The 17,003-nt window shown below is 28.6% G+C and overlaps 1 protein-coding gene and 1 long non-coding RNA gene across 5 annotated transcripts; both read right to left on the bottom strand.

The window, feature by feature from the left end:
• Window positions 1-298: 298 nt before the first annotated feature.
• LOC149514725 (uncharacterized) lies at window positions 299-2,961 on the bottom strand. Its single transcript, XR_016327974.1, has 4 exons — window positions 2,189-2,961; window positions 1,636-2,106; window positions 1,414-1,485; window positions 299-1,251 (listed from the first exon to the last, which is right to left on the bottom strand). It is a non-coding gene; the product is annotated as an uncharacterized LOC149514725 (long non-coding RNA).
• A 1,733-nt stretch (window positions 2,962-4,694) lies between these two features.
• Window positions 4,695-10,038, bottom strand: LOC111301161 (zinc finger CCCH domain-containing protein 46-like). 4 transcript variants are annotated; one of them, XR_016328240.1, is made up of 11 exons: window positions 8,557-10,038; window positions 8,226-8,405; window positions 7,956-8,135; window positions 7,776-7,876; window positions 7,418-7,678; window positions 7,186-7,339; window positions 6,795-7,001; window positions 6,612-6,693; window positions 5,862-6,502; window positions 5,714-5,781; window positions 4,695-4,887 (listed from the first exon to the last, which is right to left on the bottom strand). XR_016328240.1 is itself a non-coding variant. In XM_022896633.2 (9 exons), exons 1-8 carry the CDS (start codon window positions 9,543-9,545, stop codon window positions 6,660-6,662), a joined length of 2,106 nt encoding a protein of 701 aa, XP_022752368.1. In that variant the 5' UTR covers window positions 9,546-10,038; the 3' UTR covers window positions 5,540-6,502; window positions 6,612-6,659. The 4 variants fall into 4 exon arrangements, 1 of the variants encoding a protein (XP_022752368.1); XR_016328239.1 differs by having other exon boundaries at window positions 5,714-6,502; XR_016328238.1 differs by lacking the exon at window positions 4,695-4,887 and having other exon boundaries at window positions 5,708-5,781.
• Window positions 10,039-17,003: the final 6,965 nt, after the last annotated feature.

The following is a 17,003-nucleotide window of genomic DNA, read 5'->3' as shown; positions in this document are numbered from 1 at the left end:
ATTAACCTAATTTCTGGCCCCAGCCCCCCTTCCACCTTCCCTCCAATTCCTTTCCTTTGCTCCCTTCAAAGCCAATTAAATCCCAAAGATTAATTCAAAACAAAATTGAAAAATCACATCTAAAAACTGCCTTCAAAAATATATTTGAACAGAGGTATGAAAAGGATCACCAAGCATTTTGACTCTAGAACTCTGTTTAGATCACATCCAAATTATACAGGAAAGAGGAACCACTGAAAACCAAATGAATTTAGTTTTTCAAGGGGACTGTAATATAAAGATAAACACAAAAAAGATTGAACCAAACAACCAGATTGTATCATATGTATAAACGCTTGATGACAGTGAGGGTTTTAACATAATTTTCATTTCATCGTTTTTTCCATTAACAATTCTAAATCCACTTTACTGTAACCCTACAAAAGTGCCCATATTTTTCTTAAAGAATGCAACTAAAATGAAACAGAAATCCAAAATTTTAAATAAGAGCAACAATTAATAACAAAATTTAACAACGATTAAGTAGTTACAACTAGGATAGCTGTATAAGGCAAAATTACGGTGGCGGTTTTTATATAATACCAGAAATCATACATGCATGAAAGGGCAAATCTGTCAATAAATCATAGCAAAAAATCCCAACTTGAAGTTTGAAAAAGAGAAAAAAGAATACCAAATTTAATTTCAGCAAAGAGTGAATAAATATCAATACTTTTAAAGCAAATCAGATAAGCCAATAAATCATGCGTAAAGAATTCAATCATAAAAATTAGATCCCCTTTTACTTGGGACCCCAAACAAAAAAAATAGGGGGCAAAGACTAATGAAAAATCAAATGGGAATAAAATGTGATAAAGTACTCAATCAAGTACATACAATCCAGCACTCAATCCAGCACTTAATACCCGAAAAAGAAAAGTACATAATTACCTGAACTAGTTGTGAAAAAGCACCCAATCCAAAAATTTGAAATTTTAAGAACACTATAGGAGTCTAGAAGAAGATTTTCAGGTTGCAAAAAGGAATATGGATGATTACATACGAATTAGGAGGTAGAACCCACATTGAAGAAACTTCTCCAATTTTCAAAGTCAAAAACTTTGAAACAACTCATTAATCAGTTAATAAAGAGAACCTTCAAACCTTTAAATCTCTATGCTAAACGCCTCTACTATGGCAGTAATCAACAGCATTAATAAGCTGATGGAAATAGCTTCTAGCCTCATACCCTTCGAGTCTCCCGCGTTTGGCCTATAACAAATATAAAAGATTTTTGGTACCATAGACAATAAACCACCTACTACTGTTTTATTATACATTCAAACAAAAACTCCATGAGTGGTTATAAATTTAAAAAACAAAATGTTCATTAAACTATAAATATCCTCAAGTAAATTAACAACAGTTCCGTACAATTTTGTAGAAAAGCTCGCCTCCATCGACAAACTTGATCATGATATAAATCTTTGTCTTGCTTGCCATAACCTATGCATAATGCATTCGAAGCACAGAAATTTCAATTAAATATTATTATCAGCTGAATAACATTGGGATACTTGATAAACAATACACCATAATCCAGGGATACTTAACTGAATAAACAATACACCATAATCCAAGGATTAGTTTATTTACCTCAAATATCTTAATAACATTGGGATGCTTGATAAGCTTCATAGTTGATATTTCTCTTTTTATCTGCCCTAATAAAATCACCATTAAAGAAATGCAAAAATGTTAATGCTTGAATAGTTTATTAAATGGTCAAAACAAATTAACCAAAGACTTTCATTTTACAACAAAATTTAATCATAACCCAAATTCGATTAATCCCGACGCTTGAGCAGTGGAACCCACGTTAAACATTGGTGTCAGTGGTGGTCCCACTTTTTGGTTTCTTTTAATGTTGTTTACATGCATGGAGAAGACTCAAGGGGACGTTTTTACTTGTTCGACTATTCGGAGAACTTGGTAACGGTCCAGTATTTTAATGGCCACACACTCGCAGGTCTCAACTTTCTTAGCGAACTTAGCCTTTGCAAAACTCCCCTCACCCAAGGTTCTTCCGAGTTCGTACTTTCCTACACGCATCCTCGACATCTGAACCTGCACCGTAAAACAAAACGCAAGATTTAAAAATCAAAGAAAACTTACCTGAAACCAAAAGAAGCCAGTAAAACAAACCAACTTCAGATCGGTAAGTTTCGCCGCTGTTTGCCGTTATCGTCGCATGTCACCAGTTTGCCGTGCGCCACCACCATTTCTAGTCATCGATCGGCCAAGTCTGTTTTCCATCTGCCAATTGAAGTTTTCCTTTTCCTCTTTACTGTCAAACACTAATTTGAAGAACCCAACTTCCACCAAGTCAAGAAATCTGAAGTTCCTTTTTTATTCTTCGCTTTCTAAACTGTGTTGGGTTTTGTGGTTTTTTGGGTAACATTTCAAGTTGCATATTTTTAAGCAAACCCTTCAAGGTTTGATGCTGTTAAGAAGGAAGGAGTGATGAGTACTGAAGAAAGAGAGATCTGGCTTGACCATGAGCTGCAAAATGACTTTCTTGATGTTAACGATTCTTCAACTTTCTATGGTAATTTCCCTCCTCTTCCTGATTTCCCTTGCATGTCTTTTTCTTCATCTTCTTCGTCGACTCGGGCACCTGTCAAGGCCATTGCATGTTCTTCTGCTTCTAAGATATTGTCTTCTTCTTCCACGACTTTTTGGGCAGTTTTGAAGTCAGATGTTGATGGAAATATGGAGAGAATAATGGCTATGGTCATCAACATCGGCATCATTATCATAATCAGCATGATTTGGTGGATGGAACACCATAGCATTTGTGGGTTTAATGGGTTGCGTTTAGATGAAAATCACCCGTGGAAGAAAGACAACAAATGTTTTTTTGCTTAGAAAGCTTTCTCCCATTCCAGAAGCTTCCTACCCTTTCTTGATTCCCCAAAAACCAACACATTCCTAAACATTTTACCAAATTTATCCATCACTCATTTTTAATTACTTTGCTGATTTATACAAAAAATTGAAAGTTAAGGGATTACTTTTATTTATGTTATAAATATTTAATAAATTTAATATTTAAATTTTAACGTTTATAATATTTTTTATCTTTAAATTGTGATTTTTTTCATAAAAAATTTGAAAACATTAACCTAATATGATTAGAGGCTTGAGCCTAATCACCCAACATCCTTATTTAGCCCATTAATCTCAGGTTTATACTATTTAATCGATCATATTGTTAGGGACTAAATCTTTAATATTTTGTCAACAAATCAATTTTTTTTTTACATGTGAAAACCCTTAACACTACGTTAGTGAAGGTGGGGTCCCCATGGGATACCTCGAAATTAGAGTTTAAAAGTTAAAACTCTATTTTGGAGGCTACAAATTCAAATGTTGGATGAAATTTATAAAACAAAAGAAGATTATCTCCTGCTACATAATCTAATATCATATAATTAAAGAAGACATGGATTCGAATTTTAATATTTTTTTTCCTTTAATGTAAGATTTGTCTCTCTTAAATGATAAAAATAATAATAATAATTAAAAAATAAAGGAAGATTAGACTGACAGTAAATCTCTTATTTTCATAAATTCACTCTCATTGAAATCTCAAAATTCAAAAATTTAAAAATTAAGATAATCCGCTTTTATAAGATAAAATTTAACACTTACAAATTACTTTAGGGCTGGTTCAGATCTCACAGAAACTGCGTTAAATGAAATTATTCACCTTTTTAATGCAATAGCTCCATGGTAATGTGTTTGGATTTATTAACAAATTTATAATTTAACATAAAATCTAATCATTTTTAATTATTTATTAATTTCATAAATATCATATAATTTAAATTTTTGTATTTTATTCAAATTTTAATATAATATCTTTAATAATCTTTTTTTATTAAATTTTATTTCACCATTACTATTGCATTTACCTTTAAATATATATATCATTATTTATTTTAATTTTACTGTTACAGTGATTAATTTTAATGTCACTGCTGTTATTATTAGTCGATTTTACCGTTTATCTAAATAAACTCTTAGTACTAAAATATTTATTAATAAATTGAAAGAAAATTAAGTTGACTGACTTTTTAAATTATACAAAGGGAGATATCTATTTTTTTGGTGAAAAAAGTTTATTGTGAGTTAAGATTTCTCTTCATTTCAAACTCAAAACAGATGCATGTCTCAAAAAATTTTATCTTAGATTTATAAATTATTCATCAAATAAAATTGTTGATAATAAAATTTGAACTTAAATTTTATAAATAAAATATTTAAAATTTATCAACTTAACCAATCTTTTTAGCCATATTTATCATTTCATAAATTTCGCTCTTCTTATTTTCAAGATTTGAACATGCAACTTTTTTCAACTAAAAACACTTCTACGTTAAAAATTTCGACATCCTTTTAAAGAAGACGAAAAAAAAAAAAAAAAGGAAAAAACCAATCTATATTTTTATTGTGCTGAAAGTACACCAACCGAAGCATATCCATATGCGATTGTAGCAAGAATCACAGATTTGGAAATTATATTCAGATTTCTATCCAATTTTGCCATTCTCACCCAACATTACATCTGCTATTTTGCCTTGCCCCCATTTTTTTATATGTTATTATCTTTGGTGGAGATTATACATATTCTCAATTGTATGTCATTGTCCTTACAATAGGAAGCATTGGAAGCATGCTATTTTTGGAAAAGCAATTTCAAAATACATGAAGCTGTTTCTAAAAAAAAAAAACAATCAAGTAAACGGATCCATCATCAAGATTTTCTCAATGACAGTAACCCAAAATAAACTGTGAGTGGCAATGATTATGATGCATGCCACTAGCTTTAGAGCTCCTCCAATCCTAATCAACGAAAAATCCAAACCATTTCAGAAGACATATAATTGTTTGCCGTATCAAATGTCTATATTCTTTTTTGATTAAGACAGGATGACAACTATGAGACTGCTCACTTAGAAACAAAGGGGAGGGTGTCACCTCTACAGAACCTAAAATAATCACTAATCTCCCTGTCTAATTTCCATCTTTGTAGACAAAAATGTTAATGATTTTGACATTTTACTTGACATCAAAACATCTATACTATATAATTTAAATTAATAAACCAAAAATAATCAAGTTAGGCACACCACGGCCTTTTTGTTTTCTTCTTACGGCAAAGCTGGCCAGCTATTTTGCATGAAGATTTGGGCAAATGATACTGACATTATAACTCCACAATTGATTAATACACTTAAATTTTTTTTGTGGGGGGAGGGGAACTCATATCAAGTTATCCGCTAATTATAACTAATCAGCCAAACCTTAAGGGAGATTTAAAAAGAAAAGGAAGATTAAAAATAGATAATAATGTGATTAGATAATAGATAGTACTAAATGATCATCTGATTAATCTTTGCAACCACCTACAAAGAAGTTAACAGACAATACATCTGCATTAATGTGGTAGGGGGAGAAATATGAAAAAGAGCTGGGAGTGTAGGCAGCACAAGCATTTAAACATAAGAGCTCATGTAGACCCAACATGATTTAAGACTGCCAAAACATAAGGGCACCAACACCCAAAAAAACACAAATATCAGACAATATAATATATATATATATAAACACATAATTGAAAAAATCTGAATGAAGGTAAAAGACTGAAAGTGAAAGGAGTGAGTTGTACCCAGATCCCATTCATATAAATTGTCAGAACCCATGTGACAGTGTGGCCCCTTACCCTTTCATGTCCACCTAAAAGAAACCACAAAATGAGACAAAAGAGTCCCCTAAAGTAAACCTTTAATCACATGAAAGAACAACCTTTTCTTTACCTCATCTTTATTTTTTTTCCCTGTTCTGCCTGTTTCATAATCGATTGGTTGACAGATACTGTAATAACATTAAGAACAATAACACAACTCAGGCCTGCAATCCTTTTCCTCTTTGAGTCTTCATACCAGTATAGTAGTTATACTTCGGCTACAGTACTTTTAAAACTTCTTGGGGTCTACTTCTGTAAACAAAGTGACATGGATCTATATTCATTTAATTTATTTATAGTTCTTTTTTCAGCTCACTTCGAAAAAAGGAGGGTAAAAAAAGAGTAGGAAGAAAAAAGAAACTGAAGGGAAAGAGTAAAAATTACAATAACACCTAAAAGAGTTACTGCCAGCCTTTGCTTGTTCTATTATTTTGCTGTGTGGTCCAGCACACTCACCAACAGAAGGGTCACAGTACGGAAAGAGAAAGACCCCACTCCCATAAATCTGATCTGCCCTTTACCTATACATTATGTATTCATTGTAAGTAGTATGTACTGATGATGATGATGATGCCGATCTTGTTGCGATGTTGTCCACAGATCTTTTTCTTTGTTGTGATAGGTATGGTTTTTTGGCTATACATGATACATGTAGATGGTTTTTCCTTTTTTTTTTTTTTTAATCTTCCTTGTATATGCTTCCCAATGTTTCTGCAAAGATGGAACAAAACAGTTCAGCATTATGAAATGATCACATTTGACCAGAATTCCAACAACAAGCTGTATGCATGTGAGCATAAAAAGCTTGATAGTCTCTTACCCAGAAAAAGTCAAATTCCCCTTTGCTGCCCATGCTCACTTCTGCCAACTACATGCAATTGGTTCCTTGCCCAGAAGAGAACCTTTATTGCAAAATTAATCATACTAATTAACTTCCCTTTTGTCTTTGAAATAAAAGGCAATGTTTTTTTAATGCTGTGGCAGTGAAAAGAGATGACATTACCTGGGCATTTGTAGAAAACATGATTTAAGAGAAGCCATATTGAGGCTGGAGGTGTTGGCCAACGAAGGGTTAATGTTAGAAGAAGATGTAGTTGGACTTGCGGTTTTAACGTCAGCCTCTACGGAAGAGGTAGAGAAGACAGTGAGGTGATCACCAGCTGATTGCTTAGGAGAAGCAAACAGGTTATCAGGGAGAATGTGCTCCAAGCTGTTCACATGACAAAAGGCCTTTATTGATAATGCCAACAAATAATAAACACGCATAAACATCCATTCAAAAGATCATCAAAAGCTAGCACAAAGCAGCAGAATTATATAGAGCCTGAACCTGAACATTCTGTTTCCTATTGTGTTAATTTTTTTTTATCTACATTTAAAAGTTATGTTTATACCTTTCAGGGAGATCACTTTCTTCATTGTTGGCCTTCTCCGTAGTATTACTATTACCATTGTCATTTTTATGATTACAAACTAGATTAACTTCCTCCAGTTGCTTATCAGCATCGGTCAATTTGGAAACAGCTGTGACCAGGCTACCACCATTCTCTGCAACAAAAATGTATGCCATTTTTAAATGGTGAACAAACCAAAGTCAATTTTATAACTGTTTCCAAAGATGTTAACCTTCTAGGACCTCTTGATCAATGCCATCAGCTGGAAAAATGGGTGCTTGATAGTTCGGAGTATGGGATACAGTTGGTGAAGGAGTGGTAGACCCACTGGACAAACCATGATTTAACTGAGAATGGTGATGGTTCTTGAAGTCCAGCAGCTGCAAATTCATTAGCCTTCTTCCTTGAAGCTCCATGGCTTGCTGCATATCAGCCTGCTCCTCCAATTTCCTTCTCAACAGCATCTCTTGTGTATTATAAAACATTCTTGCTCCTAAATAAGTTCAAATCAAAACAAAAGTTCACCAACAAGTACTCCAATCTGAGATTAAACAGAGGCTAGTCTTTTGTTGTTGCCTTGTTTTACTTACCGAGATGGAGATCAAATGGCTCCCTGGCGTCAAGGGCAGACGGACTTGAGCACGCAGAGTACTCTCCTCTCTCCAACTGTTGTTGGTGATGTTGCTGCTTCCTGAAATTTGATGGATTAGATAGATTACATCACTGCAGGAAGTAGGCAAAAAAGATAACATGAGAAAAAGAGCCTTTACTTCTCTTGGACTTTCCCCTTCTCCTTGTAAGGTTTAACAAGCACACGAGATTCGCAAACAAAATGAGGGTTCCCTTTGGCTAAAATGAGCTTCACTGTCTCAGGATACACAAATGTAACAAACCCAAACATCCTCTTTTGCTGGTAAGGTATCCTCACATCTTGCACAGGTCCATAGATGCTAGGAGAAACAAAAGGAAACAATCTTCAACCCAAAATTTCACAAAGGAACTCGACCCAAAAGCAACCATGACCGACCAAGTAACTTTACCTGAAATAATTTGAAACATCTTCTTCCTTAAAAGTACTGTCAGCTGGAAATGTCAAATAAATCTGTCTAGAGCCTGGATTAACTGCTCCTAATCCCATCGCTGAAAAATCATTTTGTTCAGGACGACACCGCCCAAACTTAAGAAGATCATCTCCCATCATTAATGCCGCCGCTGCTGATCTGCAACGACCAATAGCAATGCCATAACGAGTCAAGAAAACAATACCCATTAGCTCAAAACACTATCAAACAACCCAAAAGTTGCACTTAAACAGTGCAAGAAGTAAAGTGCTAAAAAGTTACTAACAAAAATAAGCTCCAGGCATTCTACCTATGAGTGTCATTTTGTTGATGAAGAAGCAAATTAACACAATTGCCATATGGAAAAGAAGCTCCAGCCATGAACTGAGATGCTGCAGCTAGCTTTTGTTGTTGTTGTTGCTGCAGCTGTTGTTGCTGTTGTTGAAGAGCTTTTGATCTAAGCAGCTCTTGGTACTGTTCCAACTCATTAAGCTTGCTTGGAGAACCAACAAGAGCAGCAGCATCGGCACAATCACCATGAAGAAACCTACAACTAGTACCATTCTTACAAAACCCTCTTGCGAAGTACAAACAAGGCTTCCATCCGACCCCAGAACTTACATCTTCAGCCCCAAAACACAGACCATGAACTGAAAAACTCTTCCTATGTAAAGGAGAATCAGCGTAGCCAGTTGGACTCGTTGCCAAGTCAAGCCGAGGGTCAAACAAATCTTCAAGTTTTGAGTCGTTGAGAAACGAAAGATGGTCCTGGCACTGGTAGTCATCAATTAATTCATTGTCATTGCAGGTATTCCCACATGAAGTTATTGAGGGTAAAGATCCAGAGCCTTTTGCAATTTTACTGGCTCCATTAACAATACTGGCATAAGAAAGAGAGGAATTTGAGCTTGGACTGATGGGACGATGGTTAAGATGAGGCCAAGCATTAGTTGATGGAGAAGAAGCGTTTGTAATTTCAAAGCCATAGGTGGTGTTGGCAATGGTAAGCCTTGAAGAAGAAGAAGAAGAAGAAGGGATGGATAAAGGTCTCGGCCTGGAAGAAAAAGGGGAAGGAGAAGGAGTGGAAGGTGTTGGTGGGTTTGAGATGGAGAGTCCCAAGTGGGTTTTGGCTTTCAGTATTAAAGAGTGGATAAGAGCTTCAGGTCCAAAGGCTAAACGTATCATTTCCTTCTCTCCATGGTCTTGAATAAGAAGATAACCCATAATTTTTGAAGCATTTTCAGGGTCCAAGTTTTGGATCCTTGAAAAAACTATCCTCGTAGCTTCATAGGAATCCATGGAGAAACCAAACCTTCACTACTAGAGAGATAGAGAGAGAAAGATATTATAGGGAAGGGAAAAGGATAAAAGAGTGCAAGAGTGGACTTTGCTTCAAAAGACAATGATGGGTGTGGCGTAATATTATTATTTTAGGATAATTATTTTGAGGTTATAAACAAAAATGTAATGAGTTGAAGCTCCCTCTCTCAAACCCATCAAAGAAAAAAGAAAGAGAATCAAAAGATACAACAAAAGCTAAAGAGCAAAGAAGAAAGCTTTGTGTTGAAGAAGAAGATGAAACGAAGAACAAAAGCATCAAAGGTAGGTGCTTTGGAGCTGCTGCATGCTGATGCTTACACCTGGAATTTTTCTCTCTCTCTCTCTCTTAAAAACTTAGAACCACAACTTTTGGTGGCAGTGCAAAAACCTCAGCAGCGAGCCAACCTTTGGAGAGTAAACTTTACTCTCAACTTGTTTGTTTTTGTTTGGAGGTGACCTATTATTTTTCATTGCCTGTCTCTTTCTTTCTACTTTTGTTTTTAAATTTCTTTTGTCTTTACAGTGTTTAACAAAACAAGGCAAAGTGGGGGGGAGTTGATTTGGATCTGCTTAAAAAACATTTTAAAAGAGTACGTTTTGTTCGAGTATTTTCGGATACGGAGAAAAAAGTGATTTTTAAAGAAAATCATTATTGAACGAGAATATGTGAATTTTAAATTTTATTGATTAAGAAAATATAAAATTTGTATATTTGATTTAAAAAAATATAAAATTATTTAATAAAATTTTTTATTATATTACATTTGAGATACATAAATAACAAATAATATTCATAAGACATTATAAGTAAATAATATATTATTTTTGTTGAAATTAAAAAATTTTAAAAATATATTTTTTATATTTTTAACAAAAATAATTTTATAATCTTAATTATTTTCTTTATATTAATTATCTCTATGTAAAGAAAATATGCAGATCAACTTTTATGGTAAAATTAACGTGAGAATTAAAAAGATTGATAAATCCCTCAAGGTTTTTAAGGGAAGCTTGGAATAAATTTTATAAGTAATAACATTAAATAAATATATTTTAAATTTTATATGTAATAATATTAAGTAAAGATATTTTACGTATTATTTTAATTTTGTTATAAGTAGTAACATTCATGACATTTATTATCTTTAAAAAGTTATTTTTGTTAAAATTTTAGAATTCCAAAAATATAATATCAACATCAATTACATTTCTTATCTTGAAAATGTAATTTTTAGTTAAAACTTTATAATTTTAAAAAAAATATAGTTCAACATCCATTACGTTTTTTTTTTATCTTAAAATTATGGTCTTTTTTTATCATAAAAATATAGTTTTTGTTAAAATTCTAAAATTTTGAAAATAAGATTTCAACATCGATTATGTTTTTTATCTTAAAAAGAAGTTTTTGTTAAAATTCAAAAATTTTGAAAATAAATTTTAACATCCACTATTTTTTATCTTAAAAATGTATTTTTATTAAAATTTTAAATTTTTGAAAATATAATTTAATCATTCATTACTTTTTTTATATTAAAAAAAATAGTACTTGTTAAAATTATAAATAACAAAAATTACATTTATTTTGTAATTTTAAGAGACTAAACATGATAATATAATTTGAAAATATAATTGAGGGTAAATAAGATAAATTTTTTACTTTTTCATAAAAATCTAAAAAAACCAACAGGAGATGATAGTTTTTTATTCCCCTACATTTTTTTATACTATTAGAAATATTAAAAAATTCTCAAAAATTATATTCTATGAATCAAATTAAGAATCAACGAAAAGTAAAATTCATATAAAAAATCTTACTTTTTCCTTAATTAAACCCCTTAAAAGGGAAATTGTTTTATAAAAACAACTAACAATAGTATAACACCACTACGTGTTATGGTATTCAATCGTAGGTTCATTATTTTCAACTTCTTCAAAATTAATTTTACAATAGTTTAATTTGATTATTTCAGTTAATATATAATATTATAAATTTTTAAAAATTAATTTGAATTCAAACACAACTTTTTTTTTAATTAATTCAATATAAAACTTAATTTTATTTGTTCAATTCATTGGATTTTAAAATTTTCTTTTTAATTTTTATATCATTTTAATATAATTTTTAATATAATTAAATAGATTTATATATAAAATAATTATTTTATTTTATAAAAATTTAAAATTTATATATAATTATAAGAGTTAATAGCATCTGTACTCCTTTAACTTTGACCCAAATTCCATTTTCGTCTCAACCTTTAAAAAAATTTAATCTGATTTTTAACTGCTGAAAATTATTTTATTTCAATCCTTTCGTTTATGAAACTATCTAAATTGATAACAAATATTAGTTAGCACCACATAATGAAATCAGCTAGTATCTCACATGGTAAATGAGGGATTAAAATAGAATTCTTTCAAAATTTACAGACAAAAACGAAATTATCTAAAAAACTTTATAAACTTCATATATTTTATAAAATATTAAATCTAAATTATAAAAATTAAATATAATTTTAAAAACAAAAAAATATTTTCTATTAAAAATATTATTTTACTCATAAATCATAATAAAAATACTATTTTCTATCCATAAAATGTATATTTTAAATTATTAAATATATTTTATTTTCCTTTTTCAAATATTTTATAAAAAATAAATAACGAAAAAAGATTAAAATAATTCAAGAAAAAAAATTATTTTTATATATTTCAAATATATTTTATAAAATATTATAATTTAAAATATTTTTTAATTTTTATTATGATATAATTTATCAATAAAATAATATTTTTAATAGAAAATAGATTTTTTTAAAATTAAAATTAATCTCAAATTTTCAAATAAATTTTGTTAAAATTATATATCATTTTAAAAATCAAGTAAAAATTTCTATAACAGTTTTAGAAATTAAATAAAAACTCTATATTATGTTAAAATATTATGTAAAAATTTTTACACTATTTTCAAAAATAGATTTATTAATCTATTCAAAAATAAAAAAAAACTTTATGTTAATATAAAATAAAAAATATAATTTAAAACATTTTTTATTTTTTCATTTTTATAAAATGTATTTTATAAACTATATTTAAAAAGAAAAAATAAAAGATATTTAATATTTTAAAAAAATAAATTTTTTGGATAGAAAATAATATGTTTTATTATGACTTATGAGTAAAATAATATTTTTAGTAAATTTTTTTTGTTTTTAAAATGTATTAAATATTTCAAAAGGAATTTGAAAATTTTAACTTAATTTTAAGTTTTGAATATCTATTTTCTATTTAAAACAAAAAAAAATCTATCTAATAAATTATATTATAACAAAAAAAATGCAAATAACATTTTAATAACAAATGATATATAAAATTTTGATATATTTTCATTTTTGGTCTTTAAACTTTGAGAGAATTATATTTTAATCTCCCATCTATCATTTAAAATGCTGGTTGACGTCATAATGTGGTTCCAGCTATCATTTGCAATCAATTTATATGGTTCAAGAACAAAAGGACCAAAATAGGACAACATTGGGCCATTAGGAATCTGATTAAAATTTTTTAAAAGTTAGGGACCAAAGTAAAATTTAGATCAAAATTTAGGGGTTACGGATACAATTAACCTAAAAATTAATAAATATATAATTTGGTTTGAATATTTTCTATTTTTTCATTTTCTGAAATGAACCTAAAAAAAACACTTAACATCCAAATTTAAACTGAATCAAATAACCAATTATATGAATCTAATTGAGTCAATTTTTTATTTTCTTAATTTGTTTTCACCTTTATCAGTATCTATTAAGTAGATCCTTAAGCAATAAATTTCCCCAAATATCAACATTTCATAATGGATAAAAGGATAATGCAATGTTCAATCCCTTTCTTTTTATAGTTTTTATTTTATTAGTAGTAGTATTTAACTAAATAAAAATATAAAAAAAATTAAATATAAATACCTAATTTTATCTGGACATATTCTAATCAATCATAAAGCTTTAAGTCAAAACCTAGGTCTTGACCAAAATTTTAGGATTTTTTTAATATTTTAAAATTTTCAAATAAGTTGATTTTAGGATGATGTAAAAAAAATAGCTAAAATAAAGAAATAGTCAAAGGTCGATCTATAAGTCAACTTAGTAAAACTTAAAGGTCGATCTATAAGTCAACTTAGTAAAACTTGTTTAAGATTAGTTGATTTTGATCAAATAGAGTCAAATTTGGGGTATTTTAGTAGAATCAAACTAAGGCATTGGGGTCATAAAGACTTAAAAATCAATTTTGAGTTTTGAAAAAAATGACCAAAATACCTTTAATGAGGTTTTGAGTCAAAGTTAGTTAAGATCAGTTAAGATTGTTTAGTATCAGACAAGTTTTGTCAAAACATAATGTTTAGAAAGAAATTTAAAAAAAAAAAAAGAAATTTGAGTGAAATGACCAAAATGCCCTTCATCAAATTTGGTTAAACTCAATCAAACTTGGGTCAATATTTGGCATTTGTGATTGACTAAGATTACGGAGGCTTATTAGGAATAAAATAATGATTTGAACTTTTAAAAGTCCTCATCGCACCTCAAAAGGGTAAAATTACAAAAATGACTTTTAGAGACATTTTCATAATTTTACATTTTTGGGATCGATTTTTTGTAAAATTTTAGATCATGTTTAAACATTATTTTATGAGTTTGATGCATTAAAAATCTTAATTTCACCTTAAAAGGGGCAAAATTACTAAAATACCATTTAGAGGTAATTTCATAATTTATCCTTTTTGAGGTTGGTTTTTACGAAAAGCTTCTGATCATAATTAAATATTATTTTATAACATTTGGTGTAATAAATCATTGAAATAAATATTGGATCATAGAATTTTAGTAAATTTATGAAAAAAGCTTAAAACACCAATATGGGTAAAATTATTTTTTTTTCACTAAAACAGCTGCACTACTAGCCAAGTTATGTGTTGTAATTTTTTTAAAGCCATTAGATTTAAAAGTACAAAGATTATATGGCTTATATTATAAGTCTTTGGCACTGAGTTTGAAGAAAAAGACAAACAAATTACTATCCTTAGATGCATTTTAATCTAATGGTTAATAAAGGTGTTTGGCTCTTTAAATTGACATGTTTGGGTCTGTACAGACTCTCTTTTCCATTAACTAAAAATCTACCATTAAAAAAGCTCTTTAAATAAATCTCTCTTGTGGAAGAAAGCTTTTTAAGTAGTTTTTCACCTTTTTTTATACATTTTCAACTCCATTCCATATAGTTCTTAGTTCTTCTCCATGTAGTTCTTTATTCCAAGAGTCTCATCTCATTTTTAATGATTTACATCCTTTGATTTATAATTTAGATGTGTTTTTGATGATTTGATCTTATGATTATCTTTGTTTTCATGGTTTGATTATATTTTTGTTTAGTCTTCTTGAATACAAATGTTAGATTGTAGATTTGTCTTTTGTTAGTTTTCTAATTGTTTGATAAAAATTATATTTTGAATAAATAATAGTTCTTTTAATTGCTTGATGTGTGCTTGATATGTGTTAGCTTTTGGATTTGATTTTTAATGCCTATAATGTTTGTTAGGTGTTTAAATAAATGTACAAAATTAGAAATTTTGTGTTCATGATGTATTAAATTTGTTTGGATAAATAAAAATGTATGGTGTATTAAAATTGTTTGGATAAATAAAAATATAAGTTTTCAATCACTTTTCAAGTGTGTTAAAATGGCTACATGGCATTTTCAGTGTTTGATTATTTGCTCATATCATGCATCTTGCATTAAGTATTTGTCATATATTACTTATGCATTAAAACCTTAATTAGAGAATAAAATCATAGTTTTTTGCTTATGTCGAAAATATGCCTAAATGTTAGAGATTTTTAAAGAAGTTCATAAAATCATGGAAACCCTAAAAGACCCCTAAATCAAAACCCTAAAAATACCCTAAACCTAACCTAAACCAAATTTTAAACCATAAACCAAACCATAAACTTAAATCTAGCCCCTAACCTTAAATTTGACTCAAACTCTAAATCCAACCTGAAACTTTAAATTGTGCAAACTCTAAAACTAGTCAAACGCTAAAACCTTGAACCCATTTCAACATTTAAAGCCTTTCCAAAATTCAAAAGATTTGTATGAAAATCTCATATAAAATAATTTGTTTTTGAATATCGTTTAGAGAATGAGGTACTTATGAAATTTTATTTCATTATGTTTTTCTATGATTCTTTAACCAAAAACAATAATAAAATCAAACAAAAGAAAAGTAATAAAAGCGAGATCTTAAATATAAATAGTCATATCTAAATTTTATCTAGAGATTAGGGATTTTGAATGGTCTCTTTATATTTAAGATTCGATTTCAAATTTTTATTTCATTATCATGCATGACATTCACTGGCATATCTATATTTTTAGATTATTGTTTACATTCATCTCACATGCATATTTTTTTTTTAGTACTGTTATTTATTTTGTTAATTATAATATCATCAGTTTTTTGGCATAAAAAGTGTTTTTCATGAAAACAGTCATTCAAAATATGGATTTTAAAATAAAACTAAAATAACATTTCGAGAAAAATAATTTTTGATACTCAGCATAGAAGTTAGAGAGTCATCAACAATTATTATCTACGAAAATGCTATTTTTATTTTAAAAAGAATATTGTGATAGATCTTAAGCAAAAAAAATTATCTTTAAATTCTATCTAAATATTGAAGAATCTTAAAATAATCTTTAATCTAATAATTTCCATAATATTCCTAAATAAGGTTTAATTTTTATCAAATAAATTTGATTTTTTCAAAAAGTAAAAAGAATTATCATCAAATTGAAAATTGAAAATCATTTTTATTTAATACAAAAAACATAATGCATGATTAATTAGTATCGTTTTTAAACGGATACTATAAGTGCTAATTTTTTTTCATATATAATTGTACTTTTGAATTTAACTTTATCTTCGAAAACAAAATTTTTTTTTTGATAAACCTTAAGTTTGTTTTTTAACTTTATTAAAAAGATAAATATTTTAAGTAATTGATTAAACCTAACAAAAAAAATTTGATAATGACTTTTTTTATTTTAAAAATTTTACATCTTGCAATAAAATTCACAAAGTTACTCGTCGTGACACTAACATTCTTAAACTTTGAACAATTACTCATAAGATTTGTATAAAAAATATTAACAATATTTTGCAATGCTTTCAAAGTTTAAAATTACCAAAAAGTGTGCAAGTTGAAATAGAAAATAAAATAAAGGTTCCGACAAATGATTTTTGAAAAATAATTTTTTTCTTTTTAGTTTTTTTTTAACAAAAAATTAGTTGGTGAATGAAAAATGACTTATTGATCAATGAAAAATAAAATATTTTTTGTATAAATTATCTTACGAATTTGAAAAGAGAAAGATATTTTTTTA

The sequence above is a fragment of the Durio zibethinus genome, chromosome 15 (genome assembly GCF_047325235.1).
Source record: "Durio zibethinus cultivar Kanyao isolate XHJ-2024 chromosome 15, ASM4732523v1, whole genome shotgun sequence".
Classification (NCBI taxonomy): Eukaryota; Viridiplantae; Streptophyta; class Magnoliopsida; order Malvales; family Malvaceae; genus Durio; species Durio zibethinus.
Note: the sequence above shows the minus strand (reverse complement) of the source record. Positions and strands in the feature narration are given on the sequence as shown.